General features: G+C 41.2%; 1 protein-coding gene across 1 annotated transcript; it reads right to left on the reverse strand.

Moving 5' to 3' along the window:
- Positions 1-12,931: 12,931 nt before the first annotated feature.
- On the reverse strand, positions 12,932-16,441 carry LOC110764186 (uncharacterized). The gene is made up of 2 exons (XM_021967107.2): positions 15,329-16,441; positions 12,932-13,615 (listed from the first exon to the last, which is right to left on the reverse strand). The coding sequence occupies exons 1-2, from the start codon at positions 15,377-15,379 to the stop codon at positions 13,172-13,174; spliced, it is 495 nt and encodes a 164-aa protein (XP_021822799.1). The 5' UTR covers positions 15,380-16,441; the 3' UTR covers positions 12,932-13,171.
- Positions 16,442-23,148: the final 6,707 nt, after the last annotated feature.

The raw sequence follows: 23,148 nt of genomic DNA on the forward strand, positions 1-23,148 counted from the left end.
AATGCTGTCTCCCTCCTCTTTTTCCCTTTTTTTCCTCTCTCGCTCTCTCTATTTAAATTTTGATTAATTTCGTCCTTTCTTGGGTGGGGCTAGGATTCGGGATAGAGGCTGGGGGTGGATCTCGGGTGGGGATGAGGGTGGTTGTATGATGACTCTGGGTAGTGGGGTCAGGTGAGGATGGTGTGAGGGAGAGAGAAAAAGAGAGGGTGACCGACTCTTTATTTTAGTTGCAGAGTTGCCATAAAAATGCCCAAGCATTGGTTAATACAATAAGGTCAATTTATTTATAGATCCTAATTCCCTTGATAATTAATAATAATAAAAAATTTGAAAGTTGGATAAGAGATGTTATCTCCACCTTACATTGCACCCCACGTGGATTGCATGTCACTAAGGCTTGCGGGCAATTATGTTCACATTAGACTACATGTTGTGAGGGTGGTCCACTCTGGCCAAATAATAATATGCCCATGAGAAAATGTGATCATGGCGCCCTCGGTTGATTTGATCCTTGATAAAAATAAAAATAAAATAAAATAATCTGCAAAGAAAGAATGATCCCAACTTCGTGTGATACCGATTATAACAATTCCTAATGGATGGTGTAATATTTCTTGTACTTGTACTTCGAGTTTTTTCTTTAGTTCATTCATTTTTTGATTGACTGATTAGTAAGGAATTTGCTTAATTTAATTCAAGAATGGAAGTATAGAGGTTTATCTATACTATATTTTAGGGGTGGGCACGGTTCGGTTTGGATCGGTTTTTGCCTCAAATTAGAACCGATCCGGTACTATTTATCCAGTTCGATTTTAATAAAAAAATTTCAAAAACTATCCGGTTCAAGTTGAACCTATTTCGATCCGGTTTTGGTTTTGAACTGGATTATAAAAATTATTTTTTAATACAATTTTCAACTGAAATTTTATTTTTTGACTTGAAAATTAACAAATTATTCAATTTCATATAAAATAAATATTAAAGCTAGAAAAGATAGATATTTTGAAATTGAACTTGGATAAATATTAGTTATGAGATTAAAAATATAGCATTGAATATAAATAAATAATGAAATTATATCTTTTTTAATTTGACCAGTTCGGTTTGGCCCGGTCCAATTTTTGAAGACATAGAATCGGAACCAAAACCGGTCCAAACCAATCCAGTGTGATTTTTGACTAGTTGTTGACTTTTTGGTTAACTCGGTTTTTTTCCGATTTGGTTCGGTGCAGTTCGGCTTGGATTTCCGGTTCGCCGGTTTGAATGTCCACCCCTACTATATTTAAGAGAATCCTCTTCGTTAATTAACCAGGATGAATTTTTATAATATTTTTAATAGCTAAGGTAAGGTTGATATAGAGTATGATCTCGTGTTGGCCCCAATCCCATCTAAAAATAACTCATATCTTCCACCATATAGCTCATGGTTTTGAACAATATTTATAAAAGAATATGAAACTAGCGATCAACATTTGGCCTGTAGTGAATGGGCCGAAGTGGGTAGCTCGATGACCCAAAGTCTGTTACGGCCCGTTGTTTAGGCTCGTTCGGTCCAGTTTGCTCTTCAATTGGATAAGGCATGGGCGTAGGATTTGAAACCCTCAGTTCGCTCATAGCCCGGCCCGCGTAGGCCTGTTTAGGCTATATTTTTTTAAAAACTTAATTGATGCATAACCTCAGTTTAGACTTAATTGAAATAATATAATATGTAAATTTCACACATTTATGAATAAACTGAATATTTCATTGATAGAAATTTAAAGTGAATTTTACACATTTATGAATTAAGTTAATTTTTTTTTAATATTGTCTAAAAATTTGTAACAAAAACTTAAAAGCCATAACAGAAACTCCACATCCAAATCCAACTACTTGATGTGAGTTAAAAAAAGGCATAGCCCATCTAGGCCTATGTTCGGCCCTGCCCACCTAGGCTTGGCCCAGTGGGTGATCTTGGGCTTAGACATTTGAAATCTTGGTTAGGCCCAACCCAGACTGAAAAGGCCAAATTGAGTTGGTGACTTGTGCCTTGTGTGTTGAGTGGCCCAAAAACGAACCCTAGACGAGGTGATGGTCGGAGCTGGGTGGGCAACCAGAGAAATGGTTGATGTTGTGGGGAGGGTTGCTATCTAAATCTATCTACTAGTAGTATTAGAATTTCCTATTTCGTTTATGAGAGGGTCTAGTCTAGGTCAACCATATGCCAAAGATGTGGACTCGAAACTTACAAAAATAAGTTTACGAAAAGTACGTACCTGTAGCTATAAAAGTTTTAAACCAGAGAAATCAGCACAGCTTTAATTCCACAATCACAATACAACCCAAAAAGATTCTTGTTCCTTTGTTTTTTTGAGGATTTTTAGGGCGTTAAACCCTCGGTTGATTACCCGCTGAAGGACTTTTTTCAATCTGGTCATTATGAAAGCTTGAGAAGAATTGATTTGGTGAGAAAAGCAGCTGGAGAGGCAGTTTGAAATGTGAAAGAGAGAGTTATTTTTATGTTCTTGAGCAGATTGTGGGAGGCAGGGGTCTCCTCTGCCTGCCCCTTTTGTTCTGACGACAACCTCCGCCCATCCCTCTCCCGTTTCCCAGAAATATCAACTGATCATACCTTCTTTTCTGACATTTGAAAAAGAAAGCTTATGACTCTGCGAGGCAAGAGAGAGGTATAATTTAAGGGAGGAGGTCTTGGTCGTGGTCGCGGGGTGTTGCCTAGGAAGAAGAAAAATAAAGTCTATTTAACCCCAATGCAATTGATATTAAAAATTAATATTGTTAACCCGATCAGCTCGACCCGCTTAAGATTCAATTGGGCTTGAGATTGAAACCTTAGGCCAGCCTATGACCCAGCTTGTTTGAGCCCGTCTAGAACCAACCCAACTCGCTCTTAAATAAAATAAATAATAAATATAACAATACAGTTCATCAAATGGTGTAGAAACATCAACTCGTCCATCCTGTAGAAACACCGTAGAAACATGTCCATCCCACCGAAAAATAAAGCAAATGAGCCCGTTGGACTTCAACCCAATATTGTATTTAATATTAAAGTAGGCTAATGAAATACTAAAGCATAATGCAAGAAAAAGCGAGGAGGAACGCGATGAAGAATTGAAAAATATAAGATTAAGAAGATCGGGTTTTATGGTTGAAAGCGAAGGCGAAACCACATCATTGATAATTGGAGATTGAAGATCATTTATAATAAATTATTATTTTTTATTTTATTTTATACCTTAAGATTGTAAAGTACAAGTGATTGATAAGTGTGTAGGTGTCAATCTAGTTGTAATGTACACATCTTATAGTGATGCACTTCCTAACCTTATTTTAAACTTAAGTGTAGGGAGGAAGAGCCATTTTATTTGACGACGGAAATTCCCAATTTTCCTCAAATTGTACACGGCAGAGAATGACACTGTCCAAAATGGGAATTTACTGAATATTTCATTTTTGTTGATAGAAATTTAAAGTGAATTTTAAAAGAGAAAAACAAACACTACCCTCAAAATTAGTAAAGGCCAAAATATGACCATCATATACACAAGAAGCTCCATGAATATAACATAGCTTACAAGCCAATATTAGTATCAACAAGAACAATTAAAAGAACGACAGGTTTTGTTGACATAAATTCCAACTTTTTTTTATTTTATGAAAACATAGTTATATATATCTTCCTAACAACCTCCACCTCCACCTCCACAACCGCCACCTCCACCACCGCCACCACCTCCACCACCTCCACAACCTCCACCGCCACCACAAGCTGCACCACCTCCACCGCCACCAGCTGCTGCAGCAGCAGCTGCACCACCGCCACCGCCACCACCTCCGTATCTTTTCTTGCTTGATCCTTCATCATCACCACAAGCAAATATGACCATTGATATAAGTGAGAGAGACATAAGAATCATGCAGAGCAAAAGTATCCCCCCCGAGTTGTCTTGAATGATGCCTAGTTCCTCTGCGTGGCCACCACCTAGAACAACATATGCTCCTCTAGCCATTTTTTCGATGAGTTACAAGATTAGCTAACTGTTCGTTAATCCAAGCATATATATATATTTATAATGTAATGTCAACAAATGCCGTGTGCAATTCCAAGTCCTACAATTCAAAGTATTCGGTTGACGATTCTAGCTGTGGAAATTCATGAAAACTTCATAGAAGCTTCTTTCTTCACAACCTGATGTTGAAAGGCTTGAAGAGACAGACAGAAACTTGCGGAAATTTTCAAAGAGAAAGGGATAAGCTAGCTAGATGCAATAATTGCTGCAAGCCTTATGTTTTGCTTCGAAAATCAAATTGTTAAATGCTAAGAAGATCAGATGTGAGATTTTGTTTGTCTCTTCCTTAATTGTGTACAAGAAAAATACTTACGTCCATGCCAGATTCCATCTCCACCCCATTGACATTGACCAATGATATTTTTGTACATGTCTTTTCTTTTTAATTTTTGGGTTTTTATCACAATGGAGTCAAACAATATGGTAGAATATTTTCAGATATATTTCATTCTCCGAAAGGAGGTATTTATAATACAGGTTACAAACCCTAGTAGGGTTTAATTAGGAAATAAGTGGAATCCTAATTACATAATATCTACACAAAAGGTAAAATAAATAAAACCCAAATAGAATAGGACTAGGACTCGCCAACACTCCCCCTCAAGTTGGAGCAAAGACGTCACGCATGCCCAACTTGTCAAGCGAGTTGAGAAAGATACTTGTAGAAACTGCTTTCGTAAGAACATCAGCTAACTGATACTCTGAACGGATGAAGGGGAAGGACACAATCTCCGCATCCAACTTTTCCTTAATAAAATTTCGATCAACCTCCACATGCTTTGTACGGTCATGTTGTACAGGATTCTGAGCAATTGCAATCACAGCCGTATTGTCACAATATAACTCCATGGGTTTATTAGGCCCAAACCCAAGGTCTTTCAACAATCTTCTCAACCATAGTAACTCAGATACACCATGGGCCATTCCCCGATACTCGGCCTCAGCACTAGATCTAGACAACACATTTTGTTTCTTGCTCCTCCACGTAACAAGATTGCCACCCACAAACATAAAATACCCAGATGTCGAACGCCTATCTGTGGCTGAACCTGCCCAATCAGCATCTGTAAACCCTTCTACATTTGTATGGCCATACTTGGAGAAAATTAACCCCTTGCCAGGAGTTACTTTCAGATACCTTAAAATACGAGTCACAGCCCCCATATGATCTACACTAGGAGAGTGCATAAACTGACTCACTATATTTACAGCATACGCAATATCTGGACGAGTATGAGCCAAATAAATCAACTTCCCCACAAGTCGTTGATAACGTTCTTTGTCAGTTGGAACTTGATCGGGATATATCCCCAACTTATGATTCTGCTTACTAGGGGTATCAATCGGTTTACAATCCAACATTCCAGTTTCTGCAAGTAAATCCAAAACATACTTTCTTTGGGATAGAAAAATACCATGTTTAGATCTGGCAACTTCAATCCCAAGAAAATACTTTAAATCACCCAATGATTTCATATCGAACTCAGAAGCCAGATACTTCTGAAGTCTCTGTATCTCTACATGATCATCTCCAGTCACAATCATATCATCAACATAAATAATTAAAGCAGTCAATTTACCTTTATGACGCTTCAGAAACAAAATATGATCAGAGTTACTTTGCACATATCCAAACTTCTTCATAGATGCAGCAAATCTTCCAAACCACGCTCTTGGAGACTGCTTTAATCCATACAAGGATTTCCGTAGCTTGCACACCACACCCTCCTTAGAAGTCACAGGGATACCTGGCGGAGGATCCATATATATTTCTTCCTTGAGATCACCATGGAGGAATGCATTTTTGACATCAAATTGTAGCAGCGGCCAGTCACGGTTAGCAGCTAAGGATAAAAGTACGCGTACAGTGTTGAGCTTAGCTACCAGAGCAAAAGTCTCTGTGTAATCCACTCCATATGTCTGAGTATACCCTTTTGCTACCAATCTTGCCTTGTAACGGTCAATGGAACCATCAGCCTTGTGCTTCAAAGTAAACACCCATCTGCACCCAACTGTTTTTTTTCCTTTTGGTAAAGGAACTAACTCCCAAGTAGCATTCTTGTTCAAGGCTTCCATCTCAACATGCATTGCATCTACCCAGTTTTGATCAGATAGAGCATCCTGCAACTTAGTTGGCACACATACACAAGATAATTGACACAAATACGATGCATATGACTTAGATAAACGATGAGTTGACATATAATGGTTAATGAGATATTTAGACTTGGCATGTATATCAGGAGAATATTGTACTTTAGGTTTCCCACGGGTAGTACGTGGGGGCAAAGAATAGGTAGGCATATCACTAGAAAGTACCTCATTATCACAACTTGATTGAGGCAATGGCAGGGCAGAGGGGGGTATATTATCAATTTCATATGTACGAGAGTCGCCAATATCACTGTTATGTCCTTCTGAGAGAGGCTCGAAAAAACCACAATTTTGGTCTGGCGACCAGTCGTCGCTTTCCTCGCGACCGGTCGCTTCCCTCGTATCGTTACTGTTATCGCTCGTCGACGCGGGCGACCGGTCGCTTCTTATGTGCGACCGGTCGCTTCCAAGCAGATTCATTAGCGACCGGTCGCCCACTTCTACACGACCGGCCGTATCCAGACAGATTCGTTCGTGACCGGTCGTTTCCTCACTGCGACCGGTCGCTTCCCTCGTATCGTTACTGTAGTCCCAGCTCAACGCGAGCGACCGGTCGCTTCCTATGGGCGACCAGTCGTTTTCATCCTGTTCTGGAAAAATTTCCTTATTTTTCACTCCGAAACTCTTCAATTCACTCCCCCTCTCCCCCTGAGTTGAAGAGGAGGGAGACACATAATAGGGTACTTCTTCATGAAATGTGACATCCAAAGTGACATGTACCTTCTGAGTAGGCGGGTGATAACACTTATAACCTTTCTGAGTCGTAGAATAACCAATAAAGACACAGCGGAGAGCACAAGGATCAAGTTTACTCCTTTGATGAGAGTAAACATGAACATACGCAACACACCCAAATACCTTCGGAGGTAACTTAGAGACCGAAACCGGAGGGGTAAGAGCACATAACACATCAAGTGGAGTCTTGAAATCAAGAACCTGACTAGGAGTACGATTAATCAAGTAGGCGGCAGTTAAGACACCATGTCCCCAAAGGTGATGGGGAACAGACATATCCAACATCATAGAGCGAGCAACTTCAAGTAACTGGCGATTCTTCCTTTCAGACACACCATTCTGTTGAGGTGTAAAAGGAGTGGTAGTTTGGTGAATGATACCTTGATCACGAAAGAATTGGGCCAAGGTATGATTCACATATTCACCGCCATTATCAGTGCGAAATACTTTAACACGAGCACGGAACTGAGTAGACACCATGGCACAAAAGTCAGGAAGAATAGAGACAACATCATGTTTCGTCTTCATCAAATACACCCATGTTAAACGAGTGCAGTCATCAATAAAAGTCACAAACCAACGGAAACCATGAGAAGTCACACGAGCAGGACCCCAGACATCAGAATGTACTAACTCAAAAGGCAAAGCAGCTTTATTATTACTTAAGGGAAAAACAGTACGGTGGCTCTTGGCCATTACACAAGTCTCACATTTGAAACTAGACTCGTCACATGAACTAAATAATGAAGGAAACAAATGTCTAAGATAACCAAAAGACGGATGTCCTAAGCGACGATGCCATAACCAAAGTTGGTGCTTGTCCTTGACACTGCCACTCAGAGCTTTATTAGCGACACAATCACGAACTGCTGCAGCCGGCAACTGTAAGTAATATAACCCCCCTATCCGTTTACCATGCCCAATCTTCTCGTGAGTCCTGAGATCCTGGAAAAAACAATGGGTAGAATAGAAGGTAGCAGAAGCGTTAAGTGTATCAAGTAAACGCCCAACAGATAATAAATTGCAATGAATATTGGGAACCAAGAGTGCATGAGATAGGGGTAAAGAAGGAGTAAGATGGATGGTACCTTCACCGGTAACTGGGGAAGGTAAACCATTAGCACTAGTAATATATGGGTCACGAGGGTTATGCAACAACTCATCAAACATTTTATCATTATAAGTCATATGATCAGAAGCACCAATGTCAATTATCCAAGTAGTAGAACCCATACCTGGCATAGTATCAGAAGCACACAGATTTGCAGATGGAGTTGGAGGACGAGCCTCATCAGGAGTCACAGTGTAAGTGGCCTTGGGACCATACATACGAGCTTTGTAGTCAGCAAACCAATCGGGGTAACCATGCTCCTTAAAGCACTTTTCAGAGTAATGATCCCCATTACAATGGCGGCACTTAGGCGGACCTTCAAGAGAGGTGGAGGCAGAAGGACGAAACCCAGCAGAAGATCCAAACTTTTTTTGCGGCGGGCGACCGGTCGCTACTTGCGGGGCGACCGGTCGGTGACGTGCTGGATCCACCTTAAGAGCCAGCGATCCTCCTCCAAGCATAGCGGACTGACGGGTATCTTCCTCCATGACCATGGCATAGGCTTCGAGAGGGGGTGGAACAGGGCTAAGAGCAAGAATACGGCTACGAACACCATCATACGATGGATCTAGCCCACCAAGAAAATCATAAACTCGATCGGCTTCAATTTCTTTCAGACGACGAGCCCCATCAGTAGAACAAGTAAACTCATGCGGACGCAGACAATCAATCTCTTGCCAGATAGCATGAAGTTTTTCATATAACACTTTCACAGATTCACCATTCTGACCTATAAGTATAGATTGCCGTCGGAGTTGAAACAAACGAGAACTATTCTGAGTCACAGTATAGGTCTTCCGAGCAGCCTCCCATATATCAAAAGCAGTATCACCACGTTCGAACAAGGCACGAACTGGTTTAGTCATGGAATTTAGAAGCCATGACTGCACCAGACAATTATCTTCTTCCCATTCGGTATAGTCAGCGGAGTCCTGAGACGGAGCAGACTTCTTCCCATTGATCCAACTTGCCATACGACGACTAGTAATCGTAATACGCGCACCACGAGACCAAGAGGCATAATTGGAGACATCCAATTTGTCAGATGTAATCAGGGTAGAGTAATCACGCGATGGACGTGCCTCCTTCGGTGTAGAGGCACTAGTACCAGTCACAACTATGGAATCATCACCCATGATAGATAGCAGCGGAAACAAACACAACACAAAGCAGATACGATAAACACAGCACAGGCACGGGAACAAGAACCCTAAAAAGAAATTAAGGCACAGAGTAGAACACGGCACAAGAACCCTAAAAAGAAATTAGGGCACAGAGTAGAACACGGGTGGGCACAACACACACAGGTCACCAGAAAGTCGGCTCTGATACCAAGTCAAACAATATGGTAGAATATTTTCAGATATATTTCATTCTCCTAAAGGAGGTATTTATAATACAGGTTACAAACCCTAGTAGGGTTTAATTAGGAAATAAGTGGAATCCTAATTACATAATGTCTACACAAAAGGTAAAATAAATAAAACCCAAATAGAATAGGACTAGGACTCGCCAACAAATGGTCGACCTAAGGTTGGCGAAATTATCACATTTGATCCTTTATGTTTTTTTGACATTATTAGTCATTTATCAATTTGGTCATGCTATAGCTATTAGGTTCTATCAAAATTTCTTTTAAATTGCTGACGTGGCACATATGTGATGCCACATATTCAATGAGATAATCACACATGGCTTTAAATAAAATATAATGATATATTTTAAATAGTTTAAAACTTCAAATCCTTTTATAAAAAAAGAAAATTAAGTCTTTTTATAAATAAAAAAGATTAAAACAGAAACAAAAACAAAAATACATGCAACCATCCCCCTCTGCTATCTCCCTCTGCCAACGGCCCCCACCTTCGCAGACCCACTCTTTGCCTTTGTCTCCCTCCTCTCTCTCTCTCTCTCTATTGAAATTTTGGTTAGTTTCGTCCTTTCTCGGATGGGGCTAGGATTCGGATAGAGGCTGGGGTTGGATCTCGGGTGGGGATGGGGGTGGTTGTATGATGGGTCTGGGTAGTGGGTCAGGTGGTGGCGTGACTGGGAGGATGGTGTGAGGGATATAGTAAAAGAGAGGGTGAGAGACGGAAGGGGAATGAGGGGAAGGGGAGTTGCAGAGTTGCAGTTTTTCTTTTTCTTTTCTTTATTTTAGTTGCAGAGTTGCAATAAAAATGCCCAAGCATTGGTTAATACAACAAGGTCAATTTTACTTGAGCTGGCATGGCAATTTGGTCGAACAAACAAATTATCATATAGTCGGATCAGATTATATATATATTTACAAAATTTATATATGATTTGTTAAACCAATGAGTTTTTAGATTCGGATCATAAACAGATTATCATATTCAAATTACAAATTCACATCTATTAGTTACATTATTATGCTTGCTTTTAGCTTACGTATAAATTTGGACTAGTTACCATTTCTTTCTAAACAATCTCAACCCCCACCTCCGCCTCCACATCCTCCACCACCACCTCCACCTCCACAACCTCCGCCTCCACCTCCATCTCCACCTCCTCCTCCATCTCCACCTCCTCCTCCACATGGACCGCTGTTGTTAATATTATGTTAACTCGCAATTGTACGGGGCAATTATTAGTATAGCAAGACAAGTACGAGGTCGTACCCACGAAGACTGAGAAGTTAAAACTAGTTATGTACTTAGATTACCAAATTCAAGAAAGTAGGAGGTTATGTCTAAAACAGAATTTAGAACAAGAGTGGTTGTGATTGTTGAACAAAAGAAGCAAAATGAAATTGCAAACAAAAACAAGTAAACAAATGTAACAAAAAGTGGTTTTAAGAGTTGGAAAACAGATTTTGAGACTAGGGCATTCGAATCACCATAACAATTCAATTCTGGGTTATAAAGATTCAAGTAACAAGTCTAATTCAGATTCAAAGATTGATTCTAGCTAAAGTATGATTAGGCCATGGTGTTTGGTCCTAACCTTGTGTTCCTAATTCCCTAATTTGATCATTTGTTGTCTAACCTAAAATTAAGCATTAGGAACCCATTAAGCATAGAAGAACATTTTAAACAACCAAGTATGTATCTAATCCCTGTTGTCGAATGTCCATACATACTCTTCCTATTCATAGTTCAATTCGAATTAAAGCATGGTGTATACTCTTAATTCAAACCAAGATAGTTAACAAACAAGTTCTAATGGTGATCAATCATTCAAACAAGCATGTTAACTTATAAGCATAATGAATAAGAACATGAATCATGAATCAAACTTGAAACTCCAAACTTATAAACCCAGAATATTCATGTTAGGTTACATCGAAGCCCTAGTTATGGATTTAGCTACTCATAATGGAAAAGAGACTTGAACAGAAATGAGAAAACATAATGAATGCAATAAGAGTAGAAAAACCCTTTTTCTGAAGTTCTTGTGGTGTCCAAGGCTTCTCCAAGTGCTTCTCCACTTCTAATGCTTCTCCAAGAGCTTCCCCACTTCTAGAAAGATGTATGAAGGATATGGAGGTGATTTGGGATGAGTTTGAGTGAGTGGTGATGGCTAAGGAAGATGAAATTCGTAGGGAAATGGAAGAGAAGTTTGCTGGAGTTGTTTTGGTGATTGTTGGAGTGTTTGGGATTGTGAGAGTGTTTGAGGATGGTTGGAGTGAATTGTGGGGTTGTGAATCCCAAGATTTGTTGTGTCTTGAATGTGGAATGGATGTGGTATTTATAGGGAGAGGGGAGTGATAAATCTGAATTCAATATGGCTAATGCATTCAACACTTGCATTATACAATCTAAATTGGTTGATGCACTTCACTAATGCATACAACACTTGCAATATAAAATCTGAATTGGTTGATGCACTTCACCAATAAATCCCACCAGCAGCCCTAGCTCATCTTCATGTCACCATGACCAAGCTTCCAACAAGCTCAATAGCTCATGCCTAGCTCACCATGACCAAGCTTCCAACCAGAAACAATAGCTCATCCTGAGGTCAGCATGACCAGCAACTTCAAGGGCTTACGAATTGGGCTTCCCTTAAGCAAATTAAGACTTTAAGCACTCAAACTTGAATTTCAGAATGTCTTCTTTCCAGCCATATATCATTTGGGCCAATCCAAGGTCGGAGGAGGAAGTTAAGGCCAAAACAAATTGCTAACTCATTTTGCGCGCTGATAAAATCCATCCTGAGCATGGCTCTGTGTTTGCTAGGTAACAGACTCCATATTTATCCAATGGGGCTGAATTTTGGATATGTTATAGTACACACCCATTGGAACAACTTTCATGAAGAATGCTGCCTCATCCGAGCTGTGTAGATTGCTGAAACAAAGCTTGCAATATGACCCACGAAACTGGACTGGCAAGAGGCTGTAGGAAAAATGAGTTTGTCTTTAAGCTCTTCTTCCATTCATCCAAATTAGGCCTTAACATGCTTGAATTGCATGAATTATGCTCTCTTGCTCTATTGGCCTACAAAACACACAAAGGGAGGGAAATAACTTAGAATTATAGGAACTAAGCAAAAGAAGTAAGTAAATTGGGCATGTATATGTATGAAATTATGAGCTTAACAACCGCCTCCATCACCACAACAACAACCGGTGAAATCGCAGTCGCCACAATCAGCTTGGCGCTTTTTCTTCTTTGATCCTTTATCACTACAAGCAAATATGACCATTGATATAAGTGAGAGGGATACAAAAATCATGCACAACAAAAGTAGGCCTCCCGAGTTGTCTGGCATGAAACCTACTTCCTCTGCATGGACAACGGCTACAACAACAAATTTTCTAGCCATTTTTCCAATCTATGTGTTAAAAGATTATCTATATGACCTTCATGCTATTTTAATTTCTTTATATTATCATGTGCACAAATGCCGTGTTACAAGAATTGATGACTTGAAACTTTCTTTTATTTTTCTTTAAGTCGTACCATTCAAATTACTTGGTTGACTATTCTGGTTGTCTAGAATTGATCAAGTCTTGGAAATTTCAACTAATTAGAATAATTTTTCTTTTCCTTTAAACCCTATTCTGGTTGACTATTCTGTGACACCACTAGATGGTATCACATGATTTGTGTGCAGCTTAATAAATTGAACAGGCTTATTAGCAATCTAACTTTATCCCCTTTAGCAGGAAGACAACCAATCTAACTTTATCCCCTTCAGGACATTGCAAAACCTCAAAAACTCGTTCCATATCGATGAGCCAAGCCTCGGCTTCCATAGGATCAGAGCTACCATAGAACTCTTTGGCTCCCAACTCTTTAACTCTCCTGATGTCAGAACCTTCCGTATCCCGTCTCCCTTGCATGGCTCTAGCCATAGTTTGGGCGAACTGATTGGTGAACTGATTGGTGAATTGTTTGATTACTTGTTGCAAATCCAGCATATTCTCTCCAGCTTGCTCTCCAGCAGGTGGTGGAGATGGTGGAGGTGGAGGTGAAGGTGGTGGTGGTGGAGAGGGTGGTGGAGATGGAGGTGGAGGATTTGGTCCATATCTTTGAACGCGCCACGACCTCTCGTCCTGGCACCATGGGGATGCATGATTCTAAACAAAGAAAACAGAGAATCATTAGTACCAACACGCAAAAGAAGCATGAAAGTCAAGGGAAAAAAACCTAATGCTCTGATACCAAGCTGTCACATCCCGGGATCGGCTCCGCCGTAGCACGATATTGTCCGCTTTGGGCCCCCCTCTCTGCCCTCATGGTTTTGTTTTTGGGAGCTCACGAGCAACTTCCCAGTGGGTCACCCATCCTGGGATTGCTCTAGCCCCCAACTCACTTAACTTCGGAGTTCCCATGACTCCGAAGCCAGTGAGCTCCCAAAAGGCCTCGTGCTAGATGAATGCGGGCATGTACATATAAGGCACATCAACCTCCTCTCCGTTGGTCGATGTTATGAAGCTCTTCTTAAAGGTGGTGACCAAGTCACTCGGTTTTTGCTCATCTCTCTCTCTCTCTCTCTCTCTCTCTCTCTCTCTCTCTCTCTCTCTCTCTCTCTCTCTCTAGATTGGTTGCTGAGAAATTGGTAGAGAAGGAAATGATGGATAATTTGGTATAAGGCTTAGTTGAGTCAAATTTTGTATTAATTTTAGTTCATTTAAATACCTATTGTAAATGTGGAATTCATATGGTTTTCATCAACTGTTTACTATCTGGAGGTTGATTGCATTTCATCTGCATATATCTCTTTTTGCTCTTTTTTTCAAAATCACGAGCCAACTGATGCTTTCGTCTACATATATCTCTTTTTGCTCTTTGTAGAAAACGGAAAATGCAAGGCAGAAAACGGAAACTGCAATGCATTAAATGGAAACTACAATGCAGAAAAAGGAAACTGCATTGCAGAAAACGGAAATTGCATTGCAGAAAATAGAACCTGCAATGTAGAAAACGGAACGTGCAATTCAGAAAACAGAAACATGAATAACCTATTTTACATTCTAGGTGGTCTTCAGTCTGATTCCCCCTCCCCCAACATGTCTTGAATAAAAAAAATATTGTTTTGTTTAGTTTACCTCTAGAGCTGAGCATTTTTGCCCAAACTCAGCCTTGCAGTTTCCATTTTTGTATTGCAGTTTCTATTTATGCATTGCAATTTCTGCTTCTACATTGCAATTTCCGTTTTTGCATCGCAGTTTCCATTTTAGTACTTTCATCTTGGTTCCTCCATTTTGCTTCTATAAAATTAAATTTGTTTTTGTTTTTGTTTTTGTTTTTTTAACATAATTGATATCTACATTGCATTTTTGTTGCAGTTTCTGTTTTTATTTGCAGTTTTTGTGTGAATATGTATTGAAATGGTTTTTTTTTTTGTTTTAAACCGTTGATTGTTTATATAAATATTGTATAACTGAATAAATATTACAAAATCATGTTTGGTGTAGTGGTTTGTGAGTGAGCCCTCGTCCTTTGAGGGTCAAGGTTCGAGTCCCTTCAATGACACAAAATCTTTTTTTCTTAAAGGTGAATAAAGGGCAACGGAGTGGTCCCCTGCATACGGTGGCAGGCCGGCGATGGGCGGTGGTGACCGGCAATGGCGGTTGGCAAGGGGCGGCGGGTGGCCGGCGGTGGCTGTTGGCTGGATGTGGACATGTGGCATAGTATGCTTGCCTTAGAAGGAGTGGCATTGTGTGTAATTTTGATATTTTTATTTTTGTAAAATTAAGTACTATATTTTGGTCTTTGGCCTTATGCTAATTAGATGAAATTGTATTCCTATCTTCCAAAATGAAAAAACTCAAGCAAAGCATAATTACCTTCATCCCCAGCCGCTTGTTGAGAGCTTCATTTCCACATATTTGCAGCATAAGCAGGCTGCATCCTGGTCCACATAGACATGACAGAAACAACCTGAAAACATGAGCTGCCAATTAGGATAGAAAACTTAATAACCAAAACCAAGTATGCTCCATCTAAAAAAACATATACATACATACATATATACATGCATGTGTGGGGAGATGAAACGCAGGATGAAATTCGTGCATGCATGCTGGTGAAATAACAATATAAACTAACAACCGACACAATGATACCTTGCCTCCAAATCCTCTTCTGCCCATTTTTGAAGTTAAAAATTCTGCTCAGTGTTTATTTCTTATTGCCTTTTGAAGTAACAATCACAAGGAGTGCTTGAGTTCATTGGATTCTAGAGTCTTGTAACTTGTACGCCTTGTGCTCATGTGTGTTAGCCTTAGATATTGGGCTAAAACTACAAATCTTACCTTTAAAAGGTGGGGAAGGATAACAAGAAAGGTTCGGATATTTGTATTGCATGTTGCTGTTAGTAGTACTCATCTATGGAATGACAGGGAGGAGATGGCCTGTGATGAAGCTGAGCTTGGAGCAGATGAATTTGCGGAAAGGATGCATAGTCAAGAAAAATTACAGGAGCAGGTAATATATGTTCAAATATAACAACTATAATGGTAAAGGTGGATGTTTCTAAAGCACCAGAAGTAAATATTTTTCAACAACTGGAGATGCTAAAGCACATGTAGAAATTTCCCCTGGATGATCAATCTGCAATCCTAGCTACCACTCTAATACATTCATAAACGAACTCAAAACACAACAAAGCAGCCACAGTTCAAATCTCAAAACAACACCACCGAAATTAAACAAAAAATTCTCAAGAAAAGCCCATTTCCAAGTAATTCAATCGCATAACCTAAAAATCAGACCTCATCAGATTCAAAAACAGCACAATAATTAGCATAGGTTCTGAATTACTGCAGGAGACGAAGATCTATACAGTGTTTGACAGCTCGCTGTATAATCAACTTAAATCAGTTAAATCCATCATGCAATGCATTTCCTTCTCATTTTTTGTGATAAACTAATAGATAATTGACTAAATAAACATTCTCCAAAGTTTTCCTTACAATTTTCGTGGTTTTTATTCAATTTCTATCGATAATATCCCGATATTTCCATCGAAATTTCCCTGTTTTTGGACTACCGATATTTCCGATATCATCGATATTTTAGACCTTGGTTGCGACCTCGTGCTCTCCGTTTGGGATGAATCCAAAGTTGGGGCGTGATCTGGCTCCAGTATAAAATACAAAGGGTAAAAATGTTATTTCAAATTGTTTGGGCCCAAATTTAGCACGCCGAAAACAAAAGCCCACACCATCTCCTAGGCCGCTTGTATCAGACGACCTCAAGCCCATCAGCACGACCCAGCCCATTAAACGAGTGGACAGGCCAAGAACACGGCCCAAAACATTAAAAGGCTTGGGAACAATAGGAATCAGAAAAAAAAAACTTGGGCCTCGAAGAAATCCAAAATTAGGCTCAAAAGCAAACTAGACTCAAGCTGGCCTTCAAAACGGAACAGTCCTACGTGATCCCTGACTTGGAGGAGTCAATAATTTCGGCTGAAAACTGAAAATAGAACAGGAGCAGGTATAAAAGAAGAAAAAATCTAAAGTAGCTTGTTGCCAGAAGATTAGAACCCGCTTAGTTTATCTAAAAGATATTCTGATATTTTGGAGGAATGCCATTTTCGAGGATAAGCAGACTCTATTTTTATAAAAAGAGAGATAAGCGGGAAACAGGAAGCTGTCCAAAAGCTGAGAGCCAGCCATCTCCAAAACTCCAGACCTTTTGCAAAAGCAGGTGGAATGGAAGAACAGGCATGGCACTCCATCAAAAATACAGAAGTGGTCACCTCAGGAACTAATCGTTGAGTGCTTACTCGCCAGAAAATGGATAGAACCCCTGTTTATTTCATTTTAAAATTAAAAAGATCTTTTGATTACTTGCCGCCCATTCTCGGAGGAACACTTCCTATATATACAAGAGAGGGTGAACAGAGCAAGGAACAATCAATCAACCAACCAACCAAAACTCAGTCAAAAGACAAACACTCAAATGATCACTTGATCACAAAAATCCTAAACAAGTTCCAACAGACTTCGAGCCTGAAATATTCAAAAGCTTGCCAACAAGCTTGCAGAATCATCCTGTCTTCTCCCAGCAAAGACAAGTTTAAATCGCTACCTCTGGTTTGAATCCCAGTTCGCATAGTCAACAATAACGAGGTTTCTCTCGTTACAAATTTGGTTCAGTAAAAGCCAAGCTAAGCAGAGTTTCGAGTTTCCTCAAATATGAAAAACTCAACAAATTTGTGAAGAGCCCTGACTAAGCAGCACAGGTATTATAGCCCATTTCCAGCTCGAGTCCAGCCACTTCTGCCCCTTTCAGACTGGAGAAGTCCCAGTTCTGCCCATCCAAAAGCCTTCCAGGGTTCGAAATAGATTAAAGCTCTGCCAAACTCAAGCTTTGGTATCGATTTGCAGCTGAAGCCTAGCAGTTGAAGTTGTTAAAAGTCCAGTCCAGCACAGGCGTACCCAGTCCAGCCCAGAACAGAGGCAACTATCCAGACAGAAATGGAAGCACAGCCCTCTTCTTGTCCTTGTATAGTCAGTTTTTCCCTTTTTGAGTCTTGTAAAAGGGAGTTCTGCCTGAAATTGGTTCAATCTGTCATCTTTCATTCTGGTCAGAACTACCGGTTTTTATACTGAGATAAATTGTAAAAGTCCTTACCAGTCTAAGGCATAGAAAAGAACTTACTTGGGAGATATTCCTCACCCAAATTCACAATCGTTTGGTAAAAGTTAGTAACTTGGGGCGCAAGTTATTTTTACCATAAGTCTGTTAGGGTTGAAAAATTGCTAACAGTGGCACGCTCAACACATAAAGAAAGTTAATTCACTGACCAAAACATGGTCTTTGAATTAATGGGGAACTTTGCCCTGTCATCTCAGGAAGTAAATCAAAACGGGTGAACAATTTGGCACGCCCGGTGGAACTTCTCAGTATATACACCCTGCAGTATTTTGAAAGTATATGTATATTGGAAGTTCTAGCCAGAACCCATATCACACGATGGAACGAGACCAAGCAGCTTTCCAAGAAGGACCAGACTCGGAAGAAAGAGACGCTAGACAATCAGCTCATGGCAGTACAGGAAGCAGACGTTCTAGAACTGGTTCCAGGAGGCTGAACCAAATACAGGAAGCCGTGTTCCGACAAGAGGCCACAACACAAAGGAGTCAGGAGTCTTTGAACAACATAACAGCCATGATGCAGTGGCAAGTTAACAGGCAGTTCAGGAAAGACCGCGAGGCCGCTATGGCCAGGATTCCAAATCCTGACGCCGTAGTGCAACAGTTGGACCTTCCCTACGGTCCTCCACCAGGACTGGCATGGCCATATCAAGAGAATCCTCTTATTGCACAGATAGCTGGAGTACCGGGACCCGAAGAAATCCAAGCTGGACAGAGGGGCGGAGCCCTTCTCGCCCAAGAACACGAGGCCCCAGCCAGGCCAGAAGGTCTTGCACCAGTTCAGGTTCCCCAGAATCGGCCAGAACCGCCTGCACCACAACCTGTGGCCCCACGAGATCAACCATTGCCACTTTTTCCTGAGGCGCCAGCCGTGCCACCCTACAGACCAAGAAGAATGGACCCCAATCCATTCCCTCCACTAGCAAGGGGCAGGAGAGGCAGAGGGGGAATTAACCCTTTTGCCAACAATGACAGGAACAGACCGGGGGCAAATTGGAGAAACCATCTGGAGATTGAAGAAGAGGAAGAACACAGGGAGGAAGCTCTGCCCCGACCATACAGAATAGAGCATAGGTTTGATAATGATCAGCCAGAACAGGGACGAAATCCACGTCCTGCCAATGCTTTGAATGACATGGGGGCACTACAAAGAATGATCAGAGAAATGATGGAGCCAGAGGCCAGGAGAGGAGAAAGGCCCACCTACAGAAAGCCGTACCCGGCTTACATAGATCAGATTCCTTTACCTGCAGGTTTCAAAGTACCAAACTTCACCTTATTTAACGGAGAAGATCCTCATGCTTCGTCCGTTGAACACATAGGCAGGTTTTCTGTCCAGTGTATAGCCATAGAGAATAATCCTTTGTTAAAGCTAAGGCTTTTTGGGAATTCTCTCTCCGGACAGGCTTTCACCTGGTATACTAGTTTGCCAGCCAATTCTGTTCAGACCTGGGAGCAAATGGAAAACATTTTTCATGACTATTATTTCAGGATCCAGCCAGAAGTCACCATCAGTGATCTTGCCGCTCTTAAGCAAAGCGAAGACGAACCTGCCCAGGATTTCATAACCAGATTCAGGAAGCTCAAGATGAAGTGCCGAATTCCCATGGAAGAAAGACATTTCATTCAGATGGCTCAGACCTCCCTCAAAATTTCATTAAGAAAAAGATTTGACGGGATGCTGTTCGGAGATCTGGCAGAACTGGCAGACAAAGCATCCAAATATGAGGAACTGCTGAGGGAGGAACAGCAGAAGAGGAACTCTTCCAAAGGCACATACTACAAGTCCCCTTCTTCTTCAATTCATTTGATTGAAGTAAAATTAGAAGAAGACACAGATGGCTCGGAGGAAAGAGAGGTTGCAGTGGCAGAAATGGCAAAGTTAAAGCATCCTATCAGCTGCAAAGCTCTTACAAAGCCACCAAAGGACCAGAAGCCACCACCATTTACAGGAGGATTTGTTCCAAACAAACCAACACAGAACAAGGTTTACTCTTTCGATCTAACCAAGGTCGATGCTCTGTTCGATGAAATGTTGGCGCAAAAGGCAATAGAGACGCCTCACAAGCTGCCTAAACCAGAGGAGCTTAAGGGCAGGCAGTATTGCAGATGGCACAACTCTTGGAATCACTCTACTAACAGTTGTGTCGTGTTCAGAGATGTCATACAGGAAGGAATAACTCCAGGAAGATTGAAACTAGCAGAAAAACCACCTTCAGTCACGACAGATCCGTTTCCCCAACCTCAAGTTAACATGGTCAATTTAAATTGGCCAGAACGGAGGGAAGATGCCAGTTCCAGCAGAAGCAGGAGAACTACAAAGGAGAATTTTCAAAGGCCAAAGGCGACCATCTCGGCCGGGATAGTACTATGCAGTAAATGCAAGTGTGAAAGTGAGTTAGAAGTTACTCTGGACAGGCAGAAACAGCCCACGCACATCGTATTTGACCGGATTGGAACGTCGCACCAGCAAGGCCTAGCTCCGATTCCTCCCAGAAACAGAGTCAGACAAAGGGATTATCTCAGGCCAGTTCAGCAAAACAGAAGAATGCCAGGACAACCTAAGGAGGAGATACCAATTAGGATGCCAGGAAATGACAAGCCTTTGGCAACTATCATAGAGGGAAGATGGTATTCCGTCGGAAAAAACGGTAGACCAACCTTGGAATTAACCAGAACTCAGAAAAGAAGGGTTCAGAGACAATATTCCACCTTCCTTAGAAACAGGAAAGATGTGCAGGTGTTGACAGAACCAAATTCTGCCAGGAGAAGAGAAAATCCAGAAACAATTCCTCAGGCAGAACAGACAAAACATAAGTCCCAAAAGCTGATAAAGACAGAATCCTTCATCTGTTCAACCTCATCTCCCGCCGATCAACCCAAACTTCAACAAGTACAAGAAGGGCCAGAACCTGTTCCAGAAGAAGAACAACAAGGCTGGACTGAAGAAAACGAGGAGGAACAGTTGGACTATGAGCCATCTGCAGATGATCAAGCTGGTTTCCTCGAAACAGGAGAACAAGGAGAATGGACAGAGGAGATGGAATACGATGGGGGATTAGATGAAGAAACCGAAGCTTTTGGGGAAGAATTGGAGAACTTGTTGCAAGGTGATCTTGGCATTAACATGGTATTTATCCTATCAGAGAGATTCAGGGCAGCAGAAGGACAAGGAAGCACTCTAGAGGGAGATGTACTCTCGCAAGAAAGCTTCGAGTGCAGACTGACGGAAGTAGAAGGAGCGCCAGAACAGCAAGTGCCTGCTGCCAGAACAGGCGGAACCACCATGAAACCAGTTGCAGAACATCTTTGTTTCTCCAAACCAACCGGGGAAATGGCCAATCACCTCATGCCTCTATTCATAACTGCAAACTTTGGAGGCATTCCTGTTTCCAAGGTAATGGTAGATGGAGGCGCAGCCATTAACCTTTTACCACACAGACTGTTGAGTAAAATGGGCAGAACAGAAAAGGATCTAATTCCAACACGTCTGACCGTCACCAACTTTGCCGGGGGCATCACTAAGACTCATGGAATTTTGGACGTGGATGTCATTGTTGGGACCAAAAAGCTGAAAATTGCATTCTTTGTGGTGGACACTACTTCTACTACCTACAATGCATTGCTCGGAAGAGACTGGATTCACCAAAGCCTCTGCGTTCCTTCTACTCTGCATCAGCAGCTAGCTCTTTGGCATGAAGAAGGTTACATGGAGATAGTAGAGGCCGATCCACGGCCATTTCTGCCTTCTGCCATGTGTTTTGAGGCAAGATACTATCACGATGACCTTGGTCCTTTCAGTTTCTTTGGAGTCAACCAGAACGGCCGCCCTCATGGTGTCACGGCCCAAAGGCTCATTGAAGACGGTCTGGCCAGTTCTCTAGAAGACTGGAATAGGCCTTTTGTTCTGAACCTCCAGAACTCCGATGTTTAGTCCCAATCAACAGGAAAAGGATCGAGCTGCAACAATCCGATCCATTACAAAAAGATTGTTGATATACTGGGAAGAAAAGAAACTCATTGTGCAGAATCCAGCAATTAATATGGCAGAATTCACGCATGAGAGCATCAAAGAACAGGAAGAGAGTTTACAGGAGGAGATATTGGACTTTGCACCATCAGCACTAGATGATTCCTTACCAGAAGTGGAAGATCCATTACAGGAGATTAATTTAGGGACAGAAGAGGATCCAAGACCCACTTTCATTAGTGCACTATTGGAAGAACCGTTCAAAAACGAAATCATCGCACTTTTGCATGATTTTAAAGACTGTTTTGCTTGGCATTATCACGAGATACCAGGATTAGACAGGAAACTGGTAGAGCACAAGCTGCCTATCAAAGAAGGCTACCTTCCAGTTAAACAGGCCAGAAGAAGAATGTCCATGGAAACAGAATTAAAAGTCAAAGAAGAGATAGAAAGACTGCTTAAAGCAGGATTCATCAGGCCGGCCATCTACACTAACTGGCTAGCCAATATTGTGCCAGTTCTGAAAAGGAAAACAGGGGCAGTTAGGATTTGTGTCGATTACAGAAATCTGAATGAAGCATCCCCCAAGGATGAATATCCTATGCCTATGGCAGATATGCTAGTAGATGGAGCTGCCCAGAACCAAATGCTATCTTTCATGGACGGCAACGCAGGGTATAACCAGATCATGGTAGCAGAAGAAGATATCCACAAAACAGCTTTCATGTGTCCAGGGCACATAGGTGCTTTTGAATACACTGTGATGCCTTTTGGCTTACGAAATGCAGGAGCCACTTATCAAAGAGCAATGAATTCTGTTTTCCATGATATGATAGGACATTCTCTAGAAGTATATATAGATGATGTGATAATTAAATCCAAGGAAGCTGAAAGTCATGTGTCGGATCTGAGAAAGGCATTCCAAAGAATGAGACAGCATAAATTGAAAATGAATCCTAAAAAATGTATTTTTGGAGTGCAGGCAGGAAACTTCTTGGGTTTTTTGGTCCATCAAAAAGGCATAGAAGTC

Source organism: Prunus avium, chromosome 3 (genome assembly GCF_965620075.1).
Source record: "Prunus avium chromosome 3, drPruAviu1.hap1.1, whole genome shotgun sequence".
NCBI classification, from domain to species: domain Eukaryota; kingdom Viridiplantae; phylum Streptophyta; class Magnoliopsida; order Rosales; family Rosaceae; genus Prunus; species Prunus avium.